General features: G+C 38.7%; 1 protein-coding gene across 1 annotated transcript; it reads right to left on the bottom strand.

The window, feature by feature from the left end:
* Positions 1-4,672: 4,672 nt before the first annotated feature.
* On the bottom strand, positions 4,673-25,834 carry MANEA (mannosidase endo-alpha). Its single transcript, XM_061990628.1, has 5 exons — positions 25,736-25,834; positions 16,914-17,506; positions 12,884-12,993; positions 10,587-10,663; positions 4,673-9,907 (listed from the first exon to the last, which is right to left on the bottom strand). The coding sequence occupies exons 2-5, from the start codon at positions 17,461-17,463 to the stop codon at positions 9,271-9,273; spliced, it is 1,374 nt and encodes a 457-aa protein (XP_061846612.1). The 5' UTR covers positions 17,464-17,506; positions 25,736-25,834; the 3' UTR covers positions 4,673-9,270.
* Between the last annotated feature and the right edge of the window lie 565 nt (positions 25,835-26,399).

Raw genomic sequence — 26,399 nt, forward strand, 5'->3', positions numbered from 1 at the left:
CAACTAATCTGTCGAATTCTTCCCTCTGCTTACTTAATGATTTAGTATCTTTGTAGGTCAACTACCTTGCTGAAAGCTTTCTTGTCTTTGACTGTGTTATTGTGCTTTCAAAAATGTAATGGATTTGTTGTGCACGATTTTGCTTTGAAAAAACAATACTGACAGTGACCAATGTATCCATCTTAAATGTCTATTATTGCTATTTTTTTTTTAATCCAGTACGGATTTCAGATTTGTCTACATTTTCTAGCATGTCTCCTACAAGTCTTTTTAAAAGACTTTGATATCTTTGATGTTTGCATCAACAGAAATTGATGTTTGTCCAATTTATTTCAGGTGACTACCCTTACCTTAAAAATATTGTAGTTTAACAGATTAAAACTTTAATATTTGTGTCCCTTGAAAACTTCTGAATACTACTGAGACTGATTTATTGCTGTTCATTTTATCAATCCATTCAAAAAATCAGTTGTATAATATTTCAGTTTAGGATAATTCCTCAGGTTAATCACCAACAAATACTGAATCAAGCACAGAAGAATCTCTCATCTCTTCTGAAACAAATATAGATACAAATGATTCTAAACTTCTCTTCTACAGCCCTGTCTTCTTTCAAAAGCTCCTTTTATATCTCTGTCAGCTTTCTGTCTGCTTGTGATATAGAATCATAGAATGGTAAGGGTTAGAGATCATTTAATCCAACCCCCCTGCAGAAGCAGGTCAACCTAGATCATGCATGTTTTAAAAAGATGCATTAATATTGCCTCTAGTATACAGCTCTTCTTTTATGGTTTTGATTTTCTTTTGTCTTTATATGATGTCCTGCTTGCTATGGCTTGCTTTATTTTCCTCTGGAGGAATCACAGAATGGTAAGAGTTGGAAGGGACCTTTGCAGATCATCTAGTCCAACTCCCTGCCAAAGCAGGTCCACTTAGATCAAAAAGTTCATTACTCTTCTTATAGGTTTAGGAAGCTGTTCCTCTAATTTTGGTGGGGTAATTTTTAAGCCTGCCTTCATTAATGCCAGAACTGTGGCTCCTCACTGGTTTTATCATTTGAACAGAAAAGATACCTATCAAATGAAGCTTATTTTTAATACTTTCCTTCATTTCTATTTGTGCTTTCAGAATGTGTTTTCTAGAAGCAGAACCTTGGCTCACCTGGAACAGAAGATGTGTACTCACCAAAAGTCATGTATGAGGTAATAAAAGGACTGTTGAGCTTTTCACAGAGTAAATGGCTGGCTAATTTTTCCTCCCCCGGGAAAAAACCCTTAGTAATGTTACTAATAGGTCAATATTGTGTTCTGACATGATTAGCTTCTTACAGACAAGGTGTTTCTCTTTTAAAAACAAGTATTCATTGTTATTATTTTGATTAATGGCAATGACATTATGTAATAATGTATTGTTGAAATGTAATATATAAATGCATAGTTATCCAGCTTTAAAAGGCTACCTCAAGAAGTAGTAAATATTAGTTTGATAAGTTTTTTTTACTATATGAGAATTTTCCAAGAAGCTTCCATTAAAATCACAACTTGGCAGCCTAATCTTTCACTGTTATTCCAAAACCAACTAGAGTTCTGGGTTTTTTTTCATCTATTTGTTGAATCACACTGCAGTGTGAGAAATCAGTCTGATGAAATCATGCTGTGTTTCCATAGCAATGACTTCAAGTTATAAAACCAACTCAGAAGGCCAGGTCCTGCTCTCAGATGCATAAAGCTTATTTCAATGCATTAAAAAAGGACAAAAACCCAACAAACCACCTGTTACTGTGTTAGCTCTATGCAGAGCTAGCAACATACCGCTTCAAAGTTAAGAAATAGATTCTAATCTATTAAGAAATAGATTCTAACTAAATAAAAACGTGTCTTCTGAGTATTCCAAGTAGAGATGAGGTGCAATTTAAAATCAAAACTTATTTTCTAAGAGTGGTAAATGAGGTCTGAATGCTACAGCAGGCATCAACATTATCTAATAGATTCCTTCCACATGGATATTTAGTCAGTCAATATATACTTTTGGCTACATTACAAATCTAAGTTTAAAGCAGTTCTGTTTAATCATTATCAAAACTGTCTAACAATGAAAAGTTCAGTAAATTTGTAACTATACCTTTAGATAAAAGCAGTGCACTTGAATATTCTGATTACTTCTGACTAGCCACATGGCTGAACCACTACAATCAAGAAGCGAGCCACACTGGATCACTCCATCATCACTGACAGGCAGGGATGTGGGAAATGCATAAAACTGCACTAGATTTCCTCTGTCATACAAAGGCAGTTATATGTTTTCACATAGAAATGCAAAAAGAAATTATGTGCACATACATTTGCATCCATATATTGTACTATCAGAATTCATTTTAAAAAGTCTGTTTGTGAAGGTGCTAAGCAAGCTTTGAACAGCAGGGATAATGGAATAGGCAGAAAAGAATTCTCATCACTTTCAATAAGATCATCATGCTGTATGATAACAAATGTCTTCTTGACTCCAGCTTAATAGACTGTACCTTTCTATTTGTAAAATATTGAAACAATTAAGATAGGTGCAAGACGTTTTTACTCCAAATCTAACAGTAAAGTGAACAACAAAACACAGAATTAGGTTTTCTTACTTTAAATTATATTTAACTCTGCATATTCCATTATTTTCACAGGACTTTCTTTAGGTATGATTAAACTTAAGATTAAATATTGAAAGCTATAGGTGCTTTTTGCTGTATTGCTGTTTCATCTATCTGCCCAGCTGAACAAAACAAACATGAACATAGTTTTTCTTCCTTACCATTCACACAAAGAATTTATTAAACCTATATCACATATACTGTATAGAAGCTAATCACATTAGATAAGTAAAAAAGGCAATAAATACTGTTTTGTGGTTCTCTCTTTCTTTCTACTAAATTCACTTGAAGCCACATGAAATACTCTAGGAGACACTTCATTCACTAAACTGCAGAAGTACTTCACAGCCTCCTAGCAAAGTGTCAATTAGACACGTACATAACTTCAAATTTCAAGCACACCATGTGTCGATTACCTTTTGCATTTCCTGAGACAGGAAATTCTGAGGAAACCATTTGCATCATGGAAAAAAACCCATATTCAACTTCAGGAAGAATCATAGAATGGTAGGGGTTGGAAGGGACCTTTAGAGATCATCTAATGCAACCCCCCTGCAGAAGCAGGTTCACCTAGATCAGGTCACATAGGAACACGTCCAGGCGGGTCTTCAAGACCTCCAAGGAAGGAGCTTCCACACTGTCCCTGGGCAGCCTGGGCCAGGGCTCCCTCACCTCACAGTGAAATAGTTTTTTCTTATGTTTAAGTGGAACTTTTTGTGTTCCAGCTTCATCCCATCACCCCTTGTCCTGTTGGTAGCTACTATAGAAAAAAGGGATGTCCCAACCTCCTGACACCCACCCTTTAGATATTTATAAATGTTAATAAGATCCCCCCTCAGTCTCCTCTTCTCCAGACTAAACAGCCCCAGTTCCTGCAGCCTTTCCTCCTATGAAAGATGTTCCAGTCCCCTGATCATCTTGGTGGCCCTGTGCTGACCTCTCTCCAGCACTTCCCTGTCCCTCTTGAGCTGAGGAGCCCAGAACTGGACACAGGACTCCAGATGAGGCCTCACCAGGGCAGAGTAGAGGGGGAGCAGAACCTCCCTTGACCTGCTGCCCACACTCTTCTTGATGCATCCCAGGCTGCCATTGGCCTTCTTGGCCACGAGGGCACATTGCTGGCTCATGGTTAGTTTATTATCTATCAGGACTCCCAGGTCTCTCTCTGCAGAGCTGCCCTCCAGCAGTTCAACACCCAGCCTGTCCTGGTGCATGGGGTTGTTCTTTCCCAGGTGCAGGACTCTGCACTTGTCCTTGTTGAACCTCAGGAGGTTCCTCTCTGCCCAACTCTCCAGCTGGTCGAGATCCTGCTGAATAGCAGCACAGCCTCTGGGGAATCAGCCAGTAAAAAGCCAGGTAATAGTTACTTACAATGTGATACACAAAGGAAGTATGAAATGGTGGAATTTTTCAACATCTTCCAATACTTTTGATTCATGGACAGAAACACACAGTGCTATGTGTGTCAATTACCTTTAAGTGATTCCTCACCAGTGTAGTTTGCTGGGAGTAACCAGACATTTTCTCAGATAGCAAGTAGGCAAACTGTCAATCCTTACCTTCTAGAGATTTTAATACCCTAATAGCACAACATACCATCAGAATGCAACAAATACTTCTTTGACTGCATTGTAGTATTCAATGTAAACCTCTACTGCATGGTTAATTATTTATGCACTCATCCCTCTCAAGCTTCTGTATGAACTTAGAATCTATGATTCTATGAACTGGAAATTTCAGTTTTGCTTTCTCAAAATACAACCACACCTTGAGACTCAAAGATACCTCAAACACTATGCACGAGTGAACTCACTTAGCCTAATAAGTTGGAATATTTCAGAGCATTGTCTAAAAACATTGCAATACATCTGTTGTTCTTCAGTCTAATTAAATTCCACACCCACATTGCAACAGAAAATCAAAGATTCACATTCTAAATTAATTAAAAAAAACATTATCACACATTCCTTTAAACCACATTTTTGGGTATATATTTATTGTTCATAAAAGTATTTATACATAAGCAACTAGGTTTTTTGTAAACATTATGGGGAATTAAAAACATTGCTTAAAAGTAGCAGAAACCAGCCAGTAATTTTAATACAATGACGTAGTACTTTAAAAATAATGACCTCAGTTATATGCACATATATAATACATATAAATACACACACATACACACACACACACACTCTTGTTTTTATATATGTATGTAAGCAAATGCATCTCTGCCACAGCCAGGTAGGGTATCAGAATAAGTGTGGGGGTTTTTTAATTCATGTTTAATACATAGCAAAGATACACTATGCTTCCATCAAATAATTGTGGCTATACAATACCAAATTCACATTAGGCTTTTCTGCAGTGCCAATAATCTTGTAGATTCTCTTTACTGAATATTACAACTATGAAGTCTTAGAGATACAACCACTTTAGATGTTGATGCGACATTTAACACGCTAGTCAAATATAAAACACAAAAAGGAATGATATATTGACACTATCTTAAACAAGTAGAAAGATGAAGACCAATACCTGTAAAATACTTTAAGACTGAGACACAGATTTTCAGCTTACATTAAGTGGTAAATAATTTGTCTGCAAATACCTTATTTCCACTTTTTAGGTACACGAGATAAATGCCCTAAATTATAGTACGTCCTTGTCCATGTGCCCAGAGATACATTCTCCGACTAGCAACACAGCACTGAAAACTCCTCTGAAATGTTCTCAAGAGAACCCAAAAGACATGTGTAGAACATGTTAATTCAAACTACAAGGGGTGTACATACATCAAGTTTCATGATAAAAATGAGTTCACTAAGACCTTCTGCTTTAAGAACCTCTTAAGAGACAAATCATTGGCACCTTCAAAGAAAGGCACTAGACAAACACGATGAACATCAGTACAGGAACAACATTCACAACAATGTACAGCTTGCCACTGAAATATCAAAAGCATATGCACGTGTTCTTTCCCTCAAAATTCAGGACAAGTTTTTAGATCTGAGAAACATGCATTACTCTACAAGATTTAATATAAATTGTTATTCTAGATAAGATGTATTAAGCTTCAGTTCTGAGATACCTCACAGAACTTGATGACAGAAGCAGAAATGTACCTATAGATTTTCTTTTAAAAAGTCATTTTTTTACTACAAAGACTTGCTACTTTGTCTCAGAAACCATTTCCCCTGTGGGAATACTCAGTCAACAGTATGTCATCAATAACTTCAGGTACTTCTAAGTTTGCAGAGGTATAATAGCATGACATGATCTCTATTAAGACTTCCCATGGAGTTTCCTGCCTAATCTATATAAATGTAGTATATCACTCTAAGTACTATAACATACTATCATGAGTCAAATGAAATTAATCAGTGTAAAAATATAAAAGTAATCATTACTCTTTTTTTTCCAATGAGTCAAGAAATGAGGGATGTGAAGTCAAGGCGAGATAGAATCTATATGTTCCTTAAATACCACTTCAGATCTCAAACTGATATTAAATATTTTCCCTTCCACCCAACTTTGTTTGCACATTGAACTATCTTTTTCTACTATAATTGTAAAGCTTGAAGCAATCACCTTCTCAATACATTCACCTCTCCTCTCCCTCCCCCTGCAATTGTGCAGTTATAACAATCTTATAGCTTTGCAGTTGTACAAATCATCTCCCACACACCTATTTTTACTCAAATTTCCAAAATCTATCGTGACTGCAGCAACAGTCCATCAGCAAAACTCTCCATCCACTATAACGAGAAGTAGCACTACTATTTGTTCTAAGTACAGAGAAAGCATCAGGCAAGGCAGGTGGGGTAGGTCTAGTAGGTGCTATTTCATCAGCTCTCCTTAGGATCATAAAATGAAATTCTAGACTCTGAAACATTTTATCAGTATCATATTTATATTTTAGAATGTAAAAATACAAGTGCTCAGGGGCAATTAACTTCTAGGCACTGAATTCTCCTTCTTTTCTACTGAAATTCTGTAAATTCTTCTCAAGATCCCATTAGACACTAGTGTGTCACTGCCCATACCAGTCTGTGGCAAGAACTAAATGATACCTCTACAGTAATCATCGAAATCTTTCAAGAGTAATGAAGATCCATTGCACTGTTATCATAAACTGTATTTTAAGCAAGATAAGTCACCTCAGCTGCACAACAGAACAAACTTCAAATGTTTCTAAGAACAACAAAAGGAGCAACTCCTATAGGCACAGAGAAAACAGTCAAGAGGAGAAACTGAAGAACTCAAAACTGAGAGCATGGTTGACATGACTAGTAAAGTGCTCAAATAACTACAGTGAGAAAAGACTTGTGGATGACAATTTAAGTAAAGGAAAAGCACAAAAGTCCATCCAAAAGGTTTGATTTCAAAGATTTTTAAAATAATATATGCAATATTGGTCTGCAAAAGTTTAATCTTTCATTTAATCATATGGGCTCTTTGGGCTGGAAAAAGGTAAACATATAACAAATTATAAGACCAAATCATATATAGCTATTTAAGGGATTTCTATTAAAAATATATTAATCAATTTCCTTAACAAAATGAGTGGTTCATTCAGTGGTAAAAGCCTAGCAAGTGCTTCATATACCTCAGACACTATTTGTGACTGTAGACATAGTTATATCTACTTCAGTCTTCAAGACCCGCCTGGACATATTCCTGTGTCACCTGATCTAGGTGAACCTGCGTCTGCAGGGGGGTTGGACTAGATGATCTCTAAAGGTCCCTTCCAACCCCCACCATTCTGTGAATCTATGATCATAGACCCGAGGAACTTAAGCATAAGTAAACCAAAGTATGCAATAGTAAACATTTCTTTCAGAAGTACTTTGGAGCTTGCAAAAATGCAGTAGGGAAACACACACAAAAAAATTATGAAGTGATATAAAACCAGACTCCCAGAACTCTAGAGGCACTCTTCAAAGTGCCAAGTTACATATCTGTCACCCAAATTTTGCACTGTTTTCAAGCAGCTCAGGGTATTATATGATGCCACATTTCCTTAACAACTGTAGAGAAATGACAAGAGAATTAAACTTTAAATAACTGAAAGTCACATAAAGAAACCTTTTTCATATCAGAAAAAGGCTAGAAAATATTAGTAGTAACTGGTCTATGTTTATTTGGAATGATAGAGGTTTCTGCAAGAAAAAACACAGTGTTTTGGTTTGTGTTCCTTTTCAACCAGAAATTCTTACATTCAACTTAAAACTTCATGGACAGGTTACTGTGAGAATTTAATAAAGAGGGTAATTTCCATGGTTCTGGCTGAAATCACCAGAATTCTAGTGGTCACAACATTTATAGCATATGAACTAAAACACAGGATCAAAACCTTGTCCATAAACTAACAACAAAACAAGAACCTAAAAATCCCCACTTTGCTACAGACGAAACACTTGGTGCAAATAAATAAACACTGCAACTTCTACTATTCCCAAGTTTATGCCTTTTCTACAAAGTTGTATGGAAATCCTTCCCCAAAAAAGGACTGCTGTGTCACATTCATGTGACTTGATCTTTTCAAGCTTCATTAGGAAAAACAGTTAAAAAACTCATAACATTTGAAAGGTGAGATTCTTAAGTTAGAAAGTACTAATTTCCAACCACACCACAGAATTAAAGGTTATACCAGTAGGGAGCTTATGTGAACAAGATTTTAGTATCTACTATTCTGAATCTTGGAAAAACTAGATGAACTATATGAAAACCAGAAACAGCAAGGTTTCAAATTAAACTAAAGGGCAGTTGCTCTCAATGCTGCCAAATTAGACTGCTCCTAAACCAGAAACAAAAATAGCATTTCCTAGGGTTGTACTTATTGTAGAACTAGTACGACATTACCTTATGAAAACTATTAGCAGACAACATATAGCAATGGAAGTTTTAGTGTATTTTTTGCATGTTTAAGGGCTCTTCTCCCCTTGGAAAATATTTTACTACGTTACTAGTAACCCAGTAATCTGCAAAAGTCTGCACCATGTACTGAGCACAACAAATGAAAGCAAACTAAAAATCTTCCAGCAGTTCTTTGGAACTTTCAAATACTTTTGGGTTTTTTTAAACCACCACCACTGGTGTGGCATCACACATACCTCTTCAGTGTTTTTTACCACAAGCTAGTCAGATGCCAAGAACTCCCTGTGTGCGAACAGCAGACGCTACACACTACAGACATGCATCCTGCAAGCAGATATCGGGATAAGAATTTATGTTACAGCATCACTTGGATTAGAAACACAAGGAAGTTAAATATAACTATGTCAAATTTTTGTTCTACTTTGGTCATGTAGAAAGTTATCCCATGCAGATGTTCTGGAAGCTCAGCATGCAAGTTATGAGTTTAAAGAAAACCCAAACCGAACCGACAAACAAAACCACAGCGTTTTTCCTGAACATTCTGAACTATAATATCCAGTAAGAGAGAAATACTAACATTCTCTCATCATCTTCTTACTCTTCAAAATTCAAACTCAGTAGTAGTGCATATACATTCAAGAGATACAATAATTTGAACGTATATCTATAATAGAGACATTTAATAACAAGTTTTCCAGCTCTGAATTTTTTTCCTCAATGTATGCTATGCATTAGGAAACAACTGCTACAGCAACAGCTCACATAAGCCACTGTTCTTGTTCTTTTCTGTACTTCTCAGACCACTTCTGAGTAAGCTCTAGGTAAACATTTGGTTTATGGGGCTTATAATCAAGGTAAACCACTTGCCCAGTCCGTTTGGGGACAGCTTTTTCGATCTGAGTTCCCTCATGCCATTCGTTAAACGACGTAATGGAGATAATTTCTGGTCGCACCAAAAGGGCTGCACTGAAGGCAGTCTCATAGTACTTCCCATTGACACGATTCCGGGTGTTGTGGTTGTTCCATGGTCGGATACTGGTATCAATATACCCTGGTCCCACACTTGGAATGAACATTAAGTTGTTACTATCACAAAAGGCTTTTAGACTTGCCCAGTTATGATGAGATGAACCATAAGAGAAGCCGTTGGTGGCAAAGTAAGTGTACATTCCATCAAAGCCACTTCTGTGAATGTCATGCTTGTGTCTTTCTTCTACAAGAAGTGCAATGAATAATGCATCATAGGGAGTATTTCGAATAGTCTGGGATCCAGAAACAGTTAATAGATTTGCCCATATTTCAGGAATTGTGACGTAAGAATCATAAACATAAAACATAGGAAGCAATCTGCCTGTGCTGGTCTTATGCCTGTAAAAGGCTGGATGGCCTCCATATCTACAAAGCAAAGAAGAGTCGTTAACTCAAAATCAGCCACTTGGAAAACAATGTCTTACAATCTGAGATGAAGACTTTCCTTAAAGATTAATTCAAAAAGACAGTGCATGTGCTCCAAAACACAGCAATTCATACCCATTTTAAGTCCAGTAATCGCTCAGCATTAGATAATGAATCTGCAAAGAATTTCTGAAGCACGAGTTAGTAACTTAGTGTCAAACTGTGCTATAGGTATCAGTTATCTGGAAAAGGCAATTCTCTTGAAACAGTCTAAATTGCATTGATAAACAAAACAACTATTAGCAGAACTGAATCTGCCAAGCTGGACTGAAACTATTAGAAGCCAGCACATTAAAGCTGCTAATTCATACTGTAAAACATATGTTTAGTTTATATACCATGAAGCTAATACTTTAACGGCTTTAATCTGAAGTATCATGACTTGTGATAATAATGAATGTTGAAAGCAACTTACATTTGAGTATCTGTGTAAAATTCACACTTCAATATTCAAAAGGCAGACTAAATACAAAAAGGCACTAAAATATGAACAGAGTTTCCTATGGTTTCCTTCACTCAGTGTACACACTTTTACACATTCTTCCAAGTGTTAATACACAGAAATCCCTTAAAACAGCATGTAACAAACCCCAAAGGGGACCACTCTGAAAGCACTCACTTGTCGATGATGTATTTGACATTGTGGTACATACTGCGATCATCTCTGTCTTTGTAAGGTTCAATATGGAAAGTGACCTGAAAGATGAAAACAAAAGAGCAACACAAAAGTAAAACACTATTGAATACGTGGGCATCATGTATTATATGAAACAAGTATCAGTCACATTAAATATAGTTCCTTACAGAGCAAACATTTTCATTAGCCTGTTTTGAGAATAATCAATAACTAATTCAACTCCTGCACTGCTAAGACGAGAAGCCTCAGATCTGTGGAAGTTTGGTAATACAGTAGATATTTGTTTTTTTACATTAAAACACAGCAATGCTTTTGTTTCCCTAAGCCAAATAGTAAGGACTCTTCAGAAAAAACAACTACAGCAGAAAGTAAACCTGAGATAAAATATTATCTATCCCAATGTCAAAGAACTCATTAACCAATGAAACATTTTAATATTGAATTTCTAAATGACATATTACATTTTCTAGACATCATTCTCCAAGGAGAGTTTTCAGTGTCAAAAACAGACTTTAAGATATGGGATTTGAAAAGCTGAATTTAAAATTTACTGCTGGTGAATTTCAAGCTTGGAGCTTATGGAATTATTTAACCTATACCTGGTGAAGCCATTTCAGAATAAAAATGTTAGCAAATGTACAATTAAATGGGAGAGAATATTACATTTATCAAAGCAAATTGTTTTCCAGCAGCAGTTTTAGAGCAGAATGCATTCAATTCAACAACTCTATCACAGTAACAAATTTCCACTGTAGAAAAATATTCATCTTTATTAGGTGCAAAATACAGAAAAATACAGTGTTAGACTAAATCACTAGGACTGACAGGACACGTTGAAGAACACTATAATTTCATATTTACTATCCAAGTATCAAAACTAGGTAAATAAAAAAGGATCTATCTTTTAGCAGAGGTAATAGAGATGTATTTTGTACGTTGGTTTTGGTCTCACATTCCTAACATATAACTGTAACAACTTACTAGTGTAAGAATGTTTAAAAACATCTAAAATCATCACAGTGAAAGCAGCATTCCTTGAGTATCTAGACTTCATATCCTCCTCCCAGTAATTATTCCTATCAGGACCATACTATTACATGCATTTTCCTTGGTAGTTTATTTCATTTTGCCTTGGTTCCTTAGAGAGACTTGCATGTTAACAAGTTTTTTGGGGTGAGAGCAAGCTCCTTCACATGAGCTAAACATTTTGAGGAAGGATAATACATTTTTTTTCTTTTTCATCATTTACTACTACATATGTGCAACTTGTTTCACAAAATGCAATTCACACAGCATTTTTAAGTTTCAAAATGACTTCTGTAACTGACTTAACCTTCCTACTTTCCTCCTGCTCCTCAAAGAATCTGCCGTGGCTACCAGCAGAGACGAAACATATTCAGCCACTTAAGCAATTTAAAAGCTCAAATTTTTTACTTGGCAAGACTAAAAGGCAAGTGCTTGTTTTCTTTATCCCAAGGGAAAATACTGCTTTTGCTCTAAAAATAACAAAATCCATCAATGAGTCCATGTACTCTTTTAATTTATTTGATATTTCAATTACTTCAAGAAGCTGGTAATTTAGCCTCCGTATCCTGATGTGCCCTGGAGTAACCTAAAGTCACAGCAGCACCTCTCTGACCTCATTGTTCAAAACAAGTGTTCCTGATACTCCCTGGAATAAAGACATTAATTCAAACTAGAACTTATAAATCCCTCTTTATTACTCATAGATGTTTACTCCTGGCCTCTACGATAAGGCACTAGCAAAAATACATAGTAATGCAAAAAATGAGGTTAGTTTTCTTTCCTTAGTTTATAAATCACTTTATTCCATAACAGTTTGAAATATTCAATACTTTCCTCAACTCTCAAGACTGATTTGAAAACAACATTATTGTCTAATTTAAAAAAATATTTCCTTAAAATAATCTACAACACAACACCTGAGATTCTGTAAGCTTTTAGATTCTGTAAGCTTTTAAATTTGAACTAAAACAGCAAAAGGCAGATTATGACATATATTCTAGTTATAAGGCAATATTGCTTAGGTCTTACCAAAATTCAGTGTAATTCAGGAGTCAGAAACAGAAACCACCGTTACAGGAAAAGCCTTTCTACTCTACACCACAAAGCAAATGTAGTAAACTCAGAGAGATTTACTTTCCTAGGCAGTCCTATTCTATGCATCTTAAAAGTAGAACCATAGAATGGTAGGGGTTGGAAGGGACCTTTAGATATCATCTAGTCCAACTCCCCTGCTAAAGCAGGTCGTACTTTACCTTTAGATTATATTTGTGTGCATAATCCAAAATAACAGGCACCAAATCATCAGTTGGCTCTCCATTTTCATCTGCCATACCTGGTGGGTACCATGAAAGCGCTATTACACCTGAAACAACAAAACTGAAGTTTTAAGTCCTGTTGTTTGACATCTAACATGTACATTCTAACACTGCCATGATTATGTTTGATGTGAAATTTGCATAAATGATAATTTCAAATTTCTTTTTAACCAACTACAAAATCTCAGTATTCTCAGAATGGATTTTGACTTACTTTCTGAAAGGCAACAAAACAGTGGCAAGATCATCTGTCAAGGGAACAGATCTGTGCTCAGTGTCACAAGCCTAATACTTAGAGCCGTTCACTCTCACTTCTCAGCACAGCATCCTAATATCCAGGTTGTACCAAGAAGAAGAGAATGCTCCCAACTACAGTATTATAGCTATCACAGAATCTTAGTGGTTGGAAGGGACCTCGAAAATTCATTCAGTCCAACCTCCTTGCCAGAGCAGGACCACAGGAATTCGTCCAGGTGGGTTTGAATGTCTGCAGAGAAGGAGACTCTACAACCCATCTGGGCAGCCCCTTCCAGTGCTCCTGCACATTCACACTGAAGAAATTTTTCCTTTGGAACCTCTTATGTTCCAGCTTGCACCTCTTGCCCCTTGTCCTATCATTGGGCATCACTAAGAACAGCCTGGCTCCATCCTCCTGACACCTATCCAGGTATTTGTAAACATTAATGAGGTCCCTCCTCAGTCTCCTCTTCTCCAAGCTAAAGAGCCCCAGCTCCCTCAGCCTTTCATCAGAAGAGAGATGCTCCACTCCCTTCATCATCTTTGTTGGCCCTATACAGAGATTATCTAGATACACAGGGTTAGAGAAGACTCAAGAGATGAGGCATGTGATGAAAGAGACTGTTATTTTATAAAACTATATTCTCCACCATATTTCTGCATTGTACCTCTGGCTCCACTCCAAAACAATCATTTCATACTAGAGGCAGTGACTGTAATCCCACAACGTTCTTTCTTGGTACATGCAGTTACTATGGAGTAATCCACCCTTTCAGCTACCTGAAATTAGTTTTTAAATTTATTACCTTAAACACGCTTCAGTAATTCTGAATAATTTAAGGATGTTATTATTCCTGTCAAAAAAATATGACAACAAGTACAATGTCTCTACACTGTAAATTTTCTTGTTGCTCTCCATGAAAGAAAAAGAACATGTATCTTTTCAGAAAGGCTAAAGCCTTTCCTCCTAGAATAAAATGCTGTCATATAATTAAGCTAGATCTCTCAGGTGTATAGCTGGAAATAATATCAGGAAGAAAGTAAGACAGAAAGAAATACATGAAATAGTGACATAGGAATATTTTCCTGACATTATTATTATTTAAAACATATGGAAGAAAAAATCATTGTGATTCTTTTTATCCAGGTAAGGATTTAAGTTAGGTCACAGAGACAGGGAAGTATATACTCCATCTATTTTACTAACATTATAACATTTCTGACTAACAATTTCCAAACAAGTCTAAGATTATATAAAATCAAAAGTAGAAATCTGAGCTCACTACACATAGACATTACTTCAACTACCCTCAGCATATTCTCTTCACATTTTAACAAAAAGAGAATCACACATAATACACTATCACAAGAAACAGTTTGCTCATGGACAAGCAAGATGCAATATTTTTACTGTCTTTTATCACCCAATCTTTTATTTCTCACAAAAAGGGAAAAAAATCAAATGAGTAAGATGTAAAAGACAAGCAGAACAGCAGTAACAAACTCAAGTTACATTCACAGTATCCTGAACACAATGTCTGTCAAGATCCTTTGCTATACCTTTAAGAAACAGCAAGAAGTTCCATCAAGGAACCTAAATTCATGTTTGCTTTGCTCTTTCCCTGAGAAAGATCACTTAATATCTTCTTTCCTCTGGTTAAAATATAGAGTTATGCACCACCTCAGGAGTCTAAAACACTTATGGACCTGCTGCCCAAAACAATAGCAATAAGCACCTTTATAACCAAAGTCAAGTCATTCAAGGCAAATGAAGGACTTCAAACTGGACTACCAAAAGAATAGGCTGGTGCCAAAAAACAAAGTTTCATCAAGCAATCTAGAAGAATAAAATCTGTTGTATTTAATCTGTTAACACATAGGAAATTAATAAAGAAGGAAAGAATTGTAAAATACAAGAAGGATATACAGAAGCACTGCATGAAACTCAGGCTCCTCCTATCTCTTACATGCCTTTGATCATTACACAATACTGGCTTAAAGAACCACTTAGAATTTTCGCCTTTTGCCAGATCCTTGATAAAGCCTCTGAAAAGGCTAGAGGAAAAGTTATTTTTTGACAGAATGTAAACTGCAGTCATGGATTAGACATTGTCTAGGAGACTTAAAAGAAGAAATCATAAATAGACAACCTCACACTACACAGAGAATGAACAATTTATAATTCTTATTAAAAATGCAATATTTGAAGTAATAACCTGAGGAAAAAAGGTTTATGACTTATGTTGGTCAAATCTAGACTCTTTTAAGAGAACAAATTCAAGTGTACTTAAATCCCTAAGTCAGAATAACAGCATAAAACAACTACTTTTGACAAATACCAGCGTTACAAAGACTGTGTCACTTACAGGAAGCATCAACTATTGATTCATATTGTTGAACATTAAATGGAAAAGTAACTTTTGCTACTAAAACCAACTTATTTTGCAAAGCATTTTTCCTAGTATTTGGTGCCTTTTCCATCAGCCGTTCAGCTTTATTAGACATTTGTATTAAAAAGATGAGATCCTTCATAGATTTTTATAAAGCTAAAAGTGACCTCTCTGCTTTCATCACATTATCATGCATTATTTTGCTTTAAGTATGACTAAACAGGTGCTTACTGAGAACTAATATCTGAGATTTCTCTTCAACAGTTTACCCACTGTTGTTGGTGTTCCTCTTAATGGAGTTCTCATATTACTGAAAAGGGTGAGAAACTTCCTAAATTTGTATCAAACCTTGTACAAAATACAGGCTAGATAAAAACACCAGGAGCAAACAATAACCAAGAAGCAACATTATACAAGAAACATTGCTAATGGGAATATAACAATTACATCAAACCTGAAAGTGATTCAATTCAAGGTGATTAGCACTCTGAATAATACTATGAGCTCTGGTCATATTGCTTCAATTACATTTAGAGAAACTATTCAGACTTTAATGTTAGCCTCTTTGACTCCTTATTTTGAAGAACGTTAACATAAAAAAGACTGTAAAAGCCCAAGAACAATGAATGACACAAAAACATACTGAATAGTCTCATGTATATAGTCCATCTTATTTAGAGAGAGGGAACTTTGATTTGTATTGGAAAAAAGTATATTTTTGGACAAAGAAGTAAACTGGCATTAGCTACATTGAAATTATCACAGCTGAGTTCAGGAAGGGTTGCATTAGACATCTCCATAGTTAATGAGAACACCTATAAATACACTGCATAAAATGTAAATGGTTTAAAAGCCACAGTCCTAAATGCTCTTTGACATATGAATTAATACCTAATTGTTATTGTGCACAAAGAACTCAGGAAAAAAAAGTTTCTAGATAATTGTTCCTAGTTGAACAGGCTGTTCTATAACCATGTTACGATCTACTGAAACCTCTTTTTAAAACTGAATTATTCATCTCCAAAATTAAAATACAGAGGCAATATATTCTAGCTACGGCTTCTGTATTTTCTATGTATGTCACCGGTGCTTAAGTCATGAAACACATGTACCTGCAGGACTACAAATATAGCTCTTAAGTTTCTGTGCTGTTACACTCATCAGACACAGCTTTGAAGATGCAGGTTTCAGTTGTTAAAACTGAGAAATACCCAGACATTTATTAGCTTCAGACATTTCCAGAAATACACAGAAAAAATGGAAGAATGGGTCAGCTGTGTTCATTCACATATTTAAGGCTGGATAAATTAACAACATGCTGAAACATTAACATTCATTACCAGTTGAAGCTGAACGCATTTGTTTCATGTGAGCTTCTATGACAGAAGGGTCTTTGGAACTGTAAGATCCGAGTTCAGGATAAAAGTTGGCCCCAATGTCCTCAGGAGGGTTATGCCTTCCCTTTGGATAATTGTTCGCAATTTTGGGATCCCAATGTGGCAGCAATGGATGATTCCAGTGAATATATTTACCATCAAACTGTGGATTCCCAAACCAACTATAGTAGAATATGTGAAAATTATAATTAGGAGAAGACATCTCTTCTTCCAGCTTGTTTACAGGAGGCACAGATGCTTTCATGGTATTGACTGCGATGCTGTGCAAATTACTGACACGCGTTACAGTATCTCCTTGAATCCTGTTTACTGAGTTCTGTTTATTGTCTAAGAGCACCGTCCGTTGTTGAAGCTCAGGCAACAAACCAAGTCCAAAAGGATCCCCAAAGCCAGCTCTGTCGGGCCTCAGAGTCTTCAAAGCCATCATTATGGAGCAAATAAACAAAATGAAAAGCAACAAAATGATGCATGTTCTTCTGCGAAATCTTGCCATGATGTCATAGTTCAGAATCCAAACAGAAGGATTTTGGCCAGAACTGATCAAAAGACAAATAGTTAAAGGTCAGATTAATTTTATTACCTAATTCAGCAGCATGAAATGCTTTATAAAATTTCTACACAATAGAAACAAAATGAAGTCAAATCTGATGCATAATTAACAGGCCTTGGTGGGGAGAAGAACAAACCATTTCTGCGTTTGAGAACATGGGCCAGCCAGGCTCTGAGGTTTTACCACTAAGGACTCAAATATTTTATCAAACATCTCACTTTTGGACTTCATTGTTTTCCTAAACCAAACAAATCTCACAAAAAGGAAATTCTGGTTATGTTATTTCAGAACTATCGTGTTTTGACAAATCTGACAGAAACAGCACAGAAAATAGAAGAAAAATAGGAGAAGCCATGAAAGGAAAGTAATGAAGCAGAACAAGAGTGAAGGAAAAAATGGGATATGACAGAAATGCAGCCTCTGTTCAGAATACAGGTCTCTCTTACCAACTTTTCTACTGGCTTCAGACTGCTTTATGTTTAGTTAATAGATACATTAACTTAGTACTTTGACAAATTAAAGTTGAAACAATTCTTTGCAACTTTACAGATCCAACATTCAAGTTGTTTTTTGAATTATGTAAACAAAAACCAGCATAGCATTATGGATGTACCTCATCCAGATAGACAGCCTGTACATTTACTGCTGGCAGGCTTTTAGTAAAACCTCACAGTTGTGTGACATTTCATGTAGAATTTCAGGACTAAGTTCAAAACAAGACCAGTAGTACCCAGCAAGATTTTAGCTCTGAAAGTAAGGGGAAGAAAAATCACCATAAAAGAATGGCTGATTACTTAAAACTTTAATTCCTGTTCGCCATTAAATACAAGAGAGACAGAGAAAAGGAATAACAAAATTCAAGTTACCACAGAATTATGTGAAACAAGTTTATGTATAAAATCTGACAACACTAAAAAGGAAAATCATGGAATAAATTTCTCGTTCAAGAGCCATTAGACATAACATAGCTGGGGTTCTGTACTTCTGTCACCGACCTTCACATTTTAGAACCTTAATTTACTGAGACATACACAGGTTGTTTGAAAATACTTAAATAGTAATCTCACCTCAGTTTCCTACCAATGTTCTTTACCACTCACTGCTGTGATAGGCCTAGGTAAGGAATGCTTTTTAATATTACAACCTGGACTGGATTAGTGGTATGACACCGTCAAAAAGGGAAGTTCTGCTGCTATTTCCAACCTTAATCCACTCATCCTGCTGCCTTCTGTTAGTTACAGATAAATCTGGTTTTCACATTAAGGTCACTCACACACTTTAGCAACAAAACACTGTTAACATCTCAAAATTAAACAACCTCTGTGCATTTTTACCCTTTTAAAGAGCTGACTCAGCTCAATGAATACCACAGCACTAGTCACAGAATGGCAGGGGTTGGAAGGGATCTCTACAGATCATCTAGTTCAACTCCTCGTGAAAGCAGGTCCACCTAAATTGGGTCATACAGAAACGTGTCCAGGTGGGTTTGAAAACCTCCTGAGAAGGAACCTCCACACCCTCCCAGGGCTCCCTCACCTCAACAGGAAAGAAGTTTAAGTGGAACTTTCTGTGTTCCAGCTTATGCCTGTGAGCCCCTTTCCTGTCACTGGGCACCATAGAAAAAAGACTGTCCGCATCGTCTTGACACCCACCCTTTAGGTGTTTATAAGTGTTGTTAAAAATGCCCTTCAGTCCCAGGTCTCACAGCCTTTCCTCATACGAGAGATGCCCCAGTCTCCTCATCATCTTTGCAGCCCTGCACTGGACTCTCTCTCGAAACTCTGTCTTTTCAACTGGGAAGCCCAGAACTGGACACAGGACTCCAGATGAGGCCTCAGCAGGGCAGAGGAGAGGGGGAGCAGAACCTTCCTTGACCTGCTGGCCACACTCTTCTTGATGCATCCCAGGCTGCCATTGGCCTTCTTGGCCACGAGGGCACATGGCTGGCTCATGGTTAGTTTACTATCAGCCAGCACTCCCAGGTCTCTCTCTGCAGAGCTGCTTTCCAGCAGGTCAACCCCAAGCCTGTCCTGGTGCATGGGGTTGTTCCTTCCCAGCTGCAGGACTCTGCACTTGTCCTTGTTGAACCTCGGGAGGTTCCTCTGTGCCCAACTCTGCAGCCGGTCGAGATCCCGCTGAATGGCAGCACAGACTCTGGGGAATCAGTCAGTCCTCCCAGTTTGGTGCCAGCAGGGAACTTGCTGAGGATACACTCTGTCCCCTCATCCAGGTGGTTGAAGACTGGCCCCAGAACCCATCCCTGTGGAACTCCACTGGCCACAGGTCTCCAACTCGATTCTGTGCCACTGATCACCACCCTCTGGGCTCTGTCATTCAGCCAGCTCTCCGTCCACCTCACTGTCCACTCATCCAAACCTGAGCTTTCTGATGAGGATGTTGTGGGAGACAGTGTCAAAAGCCTTGCTGAAGTCAAGGTAGATGACATCTGCTGCTCCCCACCTACCCAGCCAGTCATGCCATTATAGAAGGCTACTAGGTTGGTCAAGCAGGACTAATGACAACAAAAGAGTTAATAGCACAGATAGGAAAAGAGGTCTTTGCTCATTTTACCCAACTGGACTGTGAATTCATACATTTGGCCACTGTCAGGGAAAATTATTTTATACCATAAATGCTCATAGAATCTCATTTAATACTTAACAGATTTCACATCATTTTACAACCACTTACAGGGTTCTTATTCTATAGCTCACTATCCATTCCAAGGTCTTAGAATTTCATCAGAGATTATTTGGAGTCCAGAACGCTTTTATTCCAATAAGAAAAGAGCTTTAAATACATTCAAACTACTTCTACTGTTTTTCCTGATATTTCCAGTCTCCTTTGCTCTCCTTGTGCGTTTAACTCAATGTTTGCATTAGACAAACTGAAGTTTTCTAAAGGGTCAGGAATTTTATTTTTTTTTAAGGAAACAATATTATTCACCTGGCTAATTAATGTATTCAGTTTAACTTATCCCAGATGCTGATCTTCATCAGACAACATAGAGGACTGGCAATGACTAATTACTTCTGCAATTGTTCTTTCATCTCATCTTTTCTGTTAAAAAAGAATTCATGAGTGTAATGTCTATAATTAGAATGTTCGTAAGGTCTTTCATTTGGGCTTTCCTACTCAATACAGAAGAAACTATTCCTTTTTATTCTTTGACACATCTGATACTAAATCCATTCTTTATTGCATCAAGATTTCACTATCATAAAGTACTTTTTCAAAATTATCAGGTATTGTTCTTACTGCTCCGTGTTCTTCTTTCAACAAGTACTTTTTCAATAGAATATTAATCATGAAAGTATACAGCATAGTTATTAAAAACTGGCTGGCACCAGGATAGACCCTGGTCTACCACAACATATTACAAACTTCTGGTGTGCTTATACAGAGAATCAGCATCATAGTGCAAGACATTATTGTTTACAAATATGTAAAGGGCAGGTGTCAGAAGCATGGAGCCAAGGTGTTATCCGTGATGGCCAAGGATAGGACAAGGAACAATGGGATACAAGCTGGAAAGTAAAAGGTTTCGAAGAAATGCAAGGAAGAATTTCTTCCCTGTTGAGGTGAGGGAGCACTGGAAAGGGGCTGCCCAGATGGGCTGTGGAGTCTCCTTCTCTGCAGACATTCCAAACACACCTGGACAAGTTCCTTTGTGACCTGCTCTAGGTGGTCCTGCTCTGGCAGGGGGGATGATCTTTTGAGGTCCCTTCCAGCCCTTGAGATTCTATGTTGTAGAACAAGTAAGTGATACCTACAATAAACGCTTGTGTTTTGGGGAGATGTCAGTGTCAATGATGATGACATAATTCAGCAGCAGCATAGACACCTATACTGTAAAAGCTGCATTGAAGAGCTACAGGTTGACAATACTTGCATTATGTCACTTCATCTTGTTCAGAGCTACTCTTTAGAGTCAGTGACAGACAAATTCTGCTCATCAATACCACAGCAGAACAGTAACACTGGGGAAACAGACTCAGTGAATATATGCCACGTGAAACAGCTTCCTGAAGTTATGTCTGTCCTTGGAATTTCAAAAACCTTAGAACACATTTCTGATTCAACAGCCATTAGAGACAGAGTAGCTGTGATTTTCTGTTGCTGTCACGTACATGCAAATTTTAGAATCTGACTTCAATTTACTAAGGTACATAGGTCATTCCTAACAGACTTGGAAGCACCCTGCCTTGAATTGTGTGTTTATTTGGATCTAACAGCAATTCCCTTTCTCAGTAGGAAGAAGTCAGCCTAAGTAACTTCAGTTATATGCAGATTAAAATCTCAAATGCAGTCAGTTGCTCTGACTCATGTGAAGACTTGTTAACTAGAAGCAGCTTTTGGATTCTAATCCCAAGTTTTCTGGCCTAATTTGGTGTACCAGCCAAAAATGTAAGTACTTCAAGCTCTTTCTCTTGCCCAGTGAATTCATTTTAAAAGAAGAAAACCATCTGTAACAGGTCAGAAAGAAGAATGAGTTAGTTTAGATCACCACTTTCTACCTATGGGCAAATAAAAGGTACAGTGTAGAGCAATGCTTTACCAGAACAGTCAGGCATCTTCAGTTCACTGTGGTTCAAAGACTTAGAATCATAGAATCATTTTGACTGGAAGAGACCTGTAAGATCGAGTCCCAGCGCTATCAACCACTAGATCATTTCCCTCAGTGCAATATCCACCCGTCTCTGAAACCCCTCCAGGGACAGTGACTCCAGCATCTCTCTGGGCAGCCCCTGCCAATGCCTCACAACCATTGCAGCAAAGAAATTCCTCCTCACAACCACCGTGAACCTCCCCTGCTGCAACTTGAGGCTGTTTCCTCTTGTCCTATTGCTTGCTCCTAGGGAGAACAGATCCACCCCTGCCTGGCTACAGCTTCCTTTCAGGTAGGTGTAGAGAGTGAGAAGGTCTCCCCTGAGCCTTCTTTTCTCCAGGCTCAACAGCCCCAGATCCCTCAGCCCTTCCTCATAGGAGATGTGCTCCAAATCCTTTCCTAGCTTGGTGGCCTGCCTCTGAATCCTCTTCAGCACCTCAGTGTCCTTCTTGTACAGAGGGGCCCAGAACAGTACACAGGATTTGAGGTGCAGCCTCACCAAAGCTGAGTCCAGGGGAATGATCACCTCCCTGCCCCTGCTGACAACACCGTTCCTGATCCAGGCCAGGTTGCCCTTGGCTTTCTTGGCCACCTGGGCACATTGCTGGCTCGTGTTCAGCTGCTGCCAACCAACACTGCCAGGTCCTTCTGTGCCTGGCAGCTTTGCAGCCACTCCTCCCCACGCCTGTAGCACTGCTGGGGGTTGCTGTGGGCCAAGGCAGGACCTGGCAACTTGTCCTTATTGAAACTCATGGCACTGGCCTTGGCCCAGCCATCCAGCCTGTCTAGATCTCTCTATAAATCTTCCCTGCCCTCAAGCAGATCAACACTTCCACCCAGCTTGGTGGCATCTGCAAACTTACCAAGGCTGCACCCTATCTCCTCATCCAGATCATTAATAAAGATGTCAAACAGGAGTGGCCCCAGCACTGTGCCCTGGGGGACACCACTCCTGATGGGCCGCCAACTGGATTTAACTCCATTGACCATGGCTCATTAGTTTGACGTCTCTAGTCCTCACATTAAAAGGGAGAGTAAGCAAGCATCTGGTTACATTTATTTATTGTTATTTACATTTTCTACTTCACTAACAATTCAATTGCCTCTATCAGGTTCTCCAAGTCTTCCTTTAGAGAAATTTCTAGTTTGTCTTGTGTGTTGTATCACTGTCTTTGGATGCCTTTAAACATTTTTGTGCTGTTTCTTTTCTGTACTATTTCTCATCCACTGGAGATCACTTTCTGAGATCACTGGAACATATTCAAATTCAGTGTGACTTTCAACATGCATCCTGGACACAAAACTGCCCTTTCAAAACAAATGAGTTAAATTTGCTCCCTATTCCACCTCCAAAAATTTCTGCTTTTATTAATTCAGTACAGAGCTGATGCATGCAACGTGACTACAGAATTATTATAATCCCTAAATGTTAGTCCTCAGTGGTAAAAATCAGCACAAAGGTCACGACTGTGGAATTAAAATGGTTTTCTTCACTCTGTGAATTATACTATTTTTTTGTTTGGTTTTATTTTTTAATCACCTAGTCACTGGAAAAGTTCCTTGGCAGATTTTCCACTGAAAGTGTCTGAAGAAGTCAGGATTTTCAGTTAACTCTGTCAATGTACTATCCACTACCACTCATACACTTTTCCAAATCACGTAATGTCACCTTCAGGTTCAGACTGAAAGCATGGAAGTCAACTGATGTCATTTGAATTCTTCTTTTATGATTAAGATACTGTAACTTTCTTCATTACACAATAGAAGAATACAAAGCTTCACCATGAAAGGACAGAACCTGTATTCCCATAACATTCAGTCCTCCTCTCAAAAAGTGTCTTATACAGTTACCACAATCACAGAATTTTAAGGGTTGGAAGGGACCTCGAAAGATCATCCAGCCCAACATCCCTGCCAGAGCAGGACCACCTAGAGTAGGTCACACAGGAACTCATCCAGGTGGGTTTGGAATGTCTGCAGAGAAGGAGACTCCACAGCCCATCTGGGCAGCCCTTTCCAGTGCTCCCTCACCTCAACAGGGAAGAAATTCTTCCTTGCATTTCTCTGGAACCTCTTATTTTCCAGCTTGTACCCATTGTCCCTTGTCCTGTCATTGGCCATCACTGAGAACAGCCTGGCTCCATCCTGACACCTACCCTTTATGTATTTGTAAACATGAATGAGGTCACTCCTCAGTTTCCACCAAGCTAAAACAGCTCCAGCTCCCTCAGCCTTTCATCAGAAGGGAGATGCTCCACTCCATCATCTTTATGGCTCTGTGTTGAACTCTATCCAGCAGCTCCCTGTCCTTCTTGAACTGAGGGGCCCAGAACAGGATACAATATTCCAGATGTGGTCTCATGAGGGCAGAGTACAGGGAAAGGAGGTAGAGAGAAATGTGTTCATCGAGAAACACTACTTTTGTTCCCAAGTGATTGAGTTGTTGAGATTTAGTAAACCTAGAGATTTAGTTAAGCTCCCTGAGGGCTGGTAAGAGTTTGTATAAACCACAATTAGAGAGTGCATTCTGAGGAACAGAAATTAATAAGGAACAGAAGCTGACAATATCTTCCTTGTGAGAGCCTTGGGAGTGTTTCAGGTATTAGAAAAAAGGGGGAAATTTCTCAGAAAGTGTCTGCATAGGAAAAGGAATTTTATAAAGACTTTTTTACAAAGCCCTTGAAAATCATTAAAGATGGGGAAGACATTACATATGGCATTCAGACACTTTATATATGTGACTTACATGACACATCTATTTTTAAGTATTTCCAATAATATAAGGTTTCTTTTTGGTCCACTCAATTTAAAAAGAGATGTTTGAAATACGACAATTCTAATCTGGATAACTATATCACTCACAAGACAGGAAATACAGCAAAAGCTAAGCAGACTATTCTAAGAAAGACCACATCAAGAACAAAAAACAACCCTGTTACATTCCTTTTGTTCTACAAGTGGGAAAACAGTCTCTGGCATTACATTGTTTCATTTATATAGAAGAGTATTCGATTTCAACATGTCAGCGGTCTCCTGCTTTGAAATGGGACTGAAGCACACATCGAAGTTTGAGCAGTTGCAGACCTCGAAAAGAAAGTAACCTTCGGCCACCTTTCTCACAGGGAGCTAGCTGCCTACGAACCATCCTCCCGGGGCAGCTCACAGCACAGGCAGCTTGTAGAACAAGGTTGTTTGACAAGAGTGTAAAGTAAGTGTAAAGTGTAAACGAAGCCAGCTTGCTGCTTTGCTCCCATTCCCCAAGCGAGTCACCAAGAGCCGAGCATTCAGACCTGTAACACTAACAAGCCCAGCGCCGGAGCTCTCAGCCAAGCATCAGCCCTGGCAGAAGAGCCTTTGCCGCGGGCGACAAGCGCGGCGAAGGCCTCTCGCCGGAGAGAGGATCGAGAGGGTGCCCCAGCCCCTCAGATATCGGCGGCGAGCAGGGGCAGGCACCTTCCCCTCCTCTCCCGGCCTCTCCCAGTGCCCAGGAGCCCCAGAGCTACACCGCAGCGCCCAGCCCGGCCTGGCCCGGCCCTTCGCTGCCTCTTCCCCAGCCCCCGCAGCTGAAGCCAAAGCAGCATTCCCTGTGCCGCCGCCGTTACTCACCCTCCCGAAACAGGGGCGCTGGCCGGCAGCGAGCGGGAATGGGGCTGTGCTAGCGGAGCTGCCGACCGCGGCAGCAGCGGCCAGGGCGGCCGGTGCAGGAGGCTCCGGAGGCGGGCGCAGGGGCGCATGCGCCGGCTGGAGCGCATGCGCGGGGCCGGGACGGGCCGTGGCGGCCGCGTGTGGGCAGTGGGAGGCTGTTGGCTAGCAGCCCGCCTCTGCGAACTGCTTTGGTGTGTGGGTGTGAGGTGTTAGCGCCGGTTACTGCAGGCTTGTGGGGGAAAAGCCCTGCTCTCATCCTGCCTGCGGCCGCGTGCTCGCGGAGGTTTTTCCCCCTCTGAAGAAAAGACGTGGGGAGCTGTCTGTGAGGCCTCTTGGGGCTTTGAAATAACTTTTTTGTACTCAAAAGGTCTAAAGATTCTTCAGTTCTTGGCAATTATTTGCTGGGTTGTTGGTTGCTTTTTGAACTTGTTCAGTGATAACGGCCAAGTAAAGCCCATAGCTTATTCACAGAATAACAGAATCACACAATGGTAGGAGTTGGAAGGGGTTTTTTTTCTTTTAGTCCAATAAATTAATCCATCTTTTTTTTATCCATTTCAGTGTTTTGGGTAGAATCAGGAACAGAAACATAAAACCTATAAACCACTACCTTCCTAGTCAAGCC

This window comes from Colius striatus, chromosome 2 (genome assembly GCF_028858725.1).
Source record: "Colius striatus isolate bColStr4 chromosome 2, bColStr4.1.hap1, whole genome shotgun sequence".
Lineage (NCBI taxonomy): Eukaryota > Metazoa > Chordata > Aves > Coliiformes > Coliidae > Colius > Colius striatus.

Coding starts and splice junctions, on each gene's coding strand:
- MANEA (XM_061990628.1), bottom strand. CDS start 17,463: ATGGCAAGATTTCGCAGAAGAACATGCATCATTTTGTTGCTTTTCATT. Junction 12,994..16,913: donor AATGCGTTCAGCTTCAACTG/GTAATGAATGTT, acceptor TTGTTGTTTCAG/GTGTAATAGCGCTTTCATGG. Junction 10,664..12,883: donor CACACAAATATAATCTAAAG/GTAAAGTACGAC, acceptor TTCATCTTTCAG/GTCACTTTCCATATTGAACC.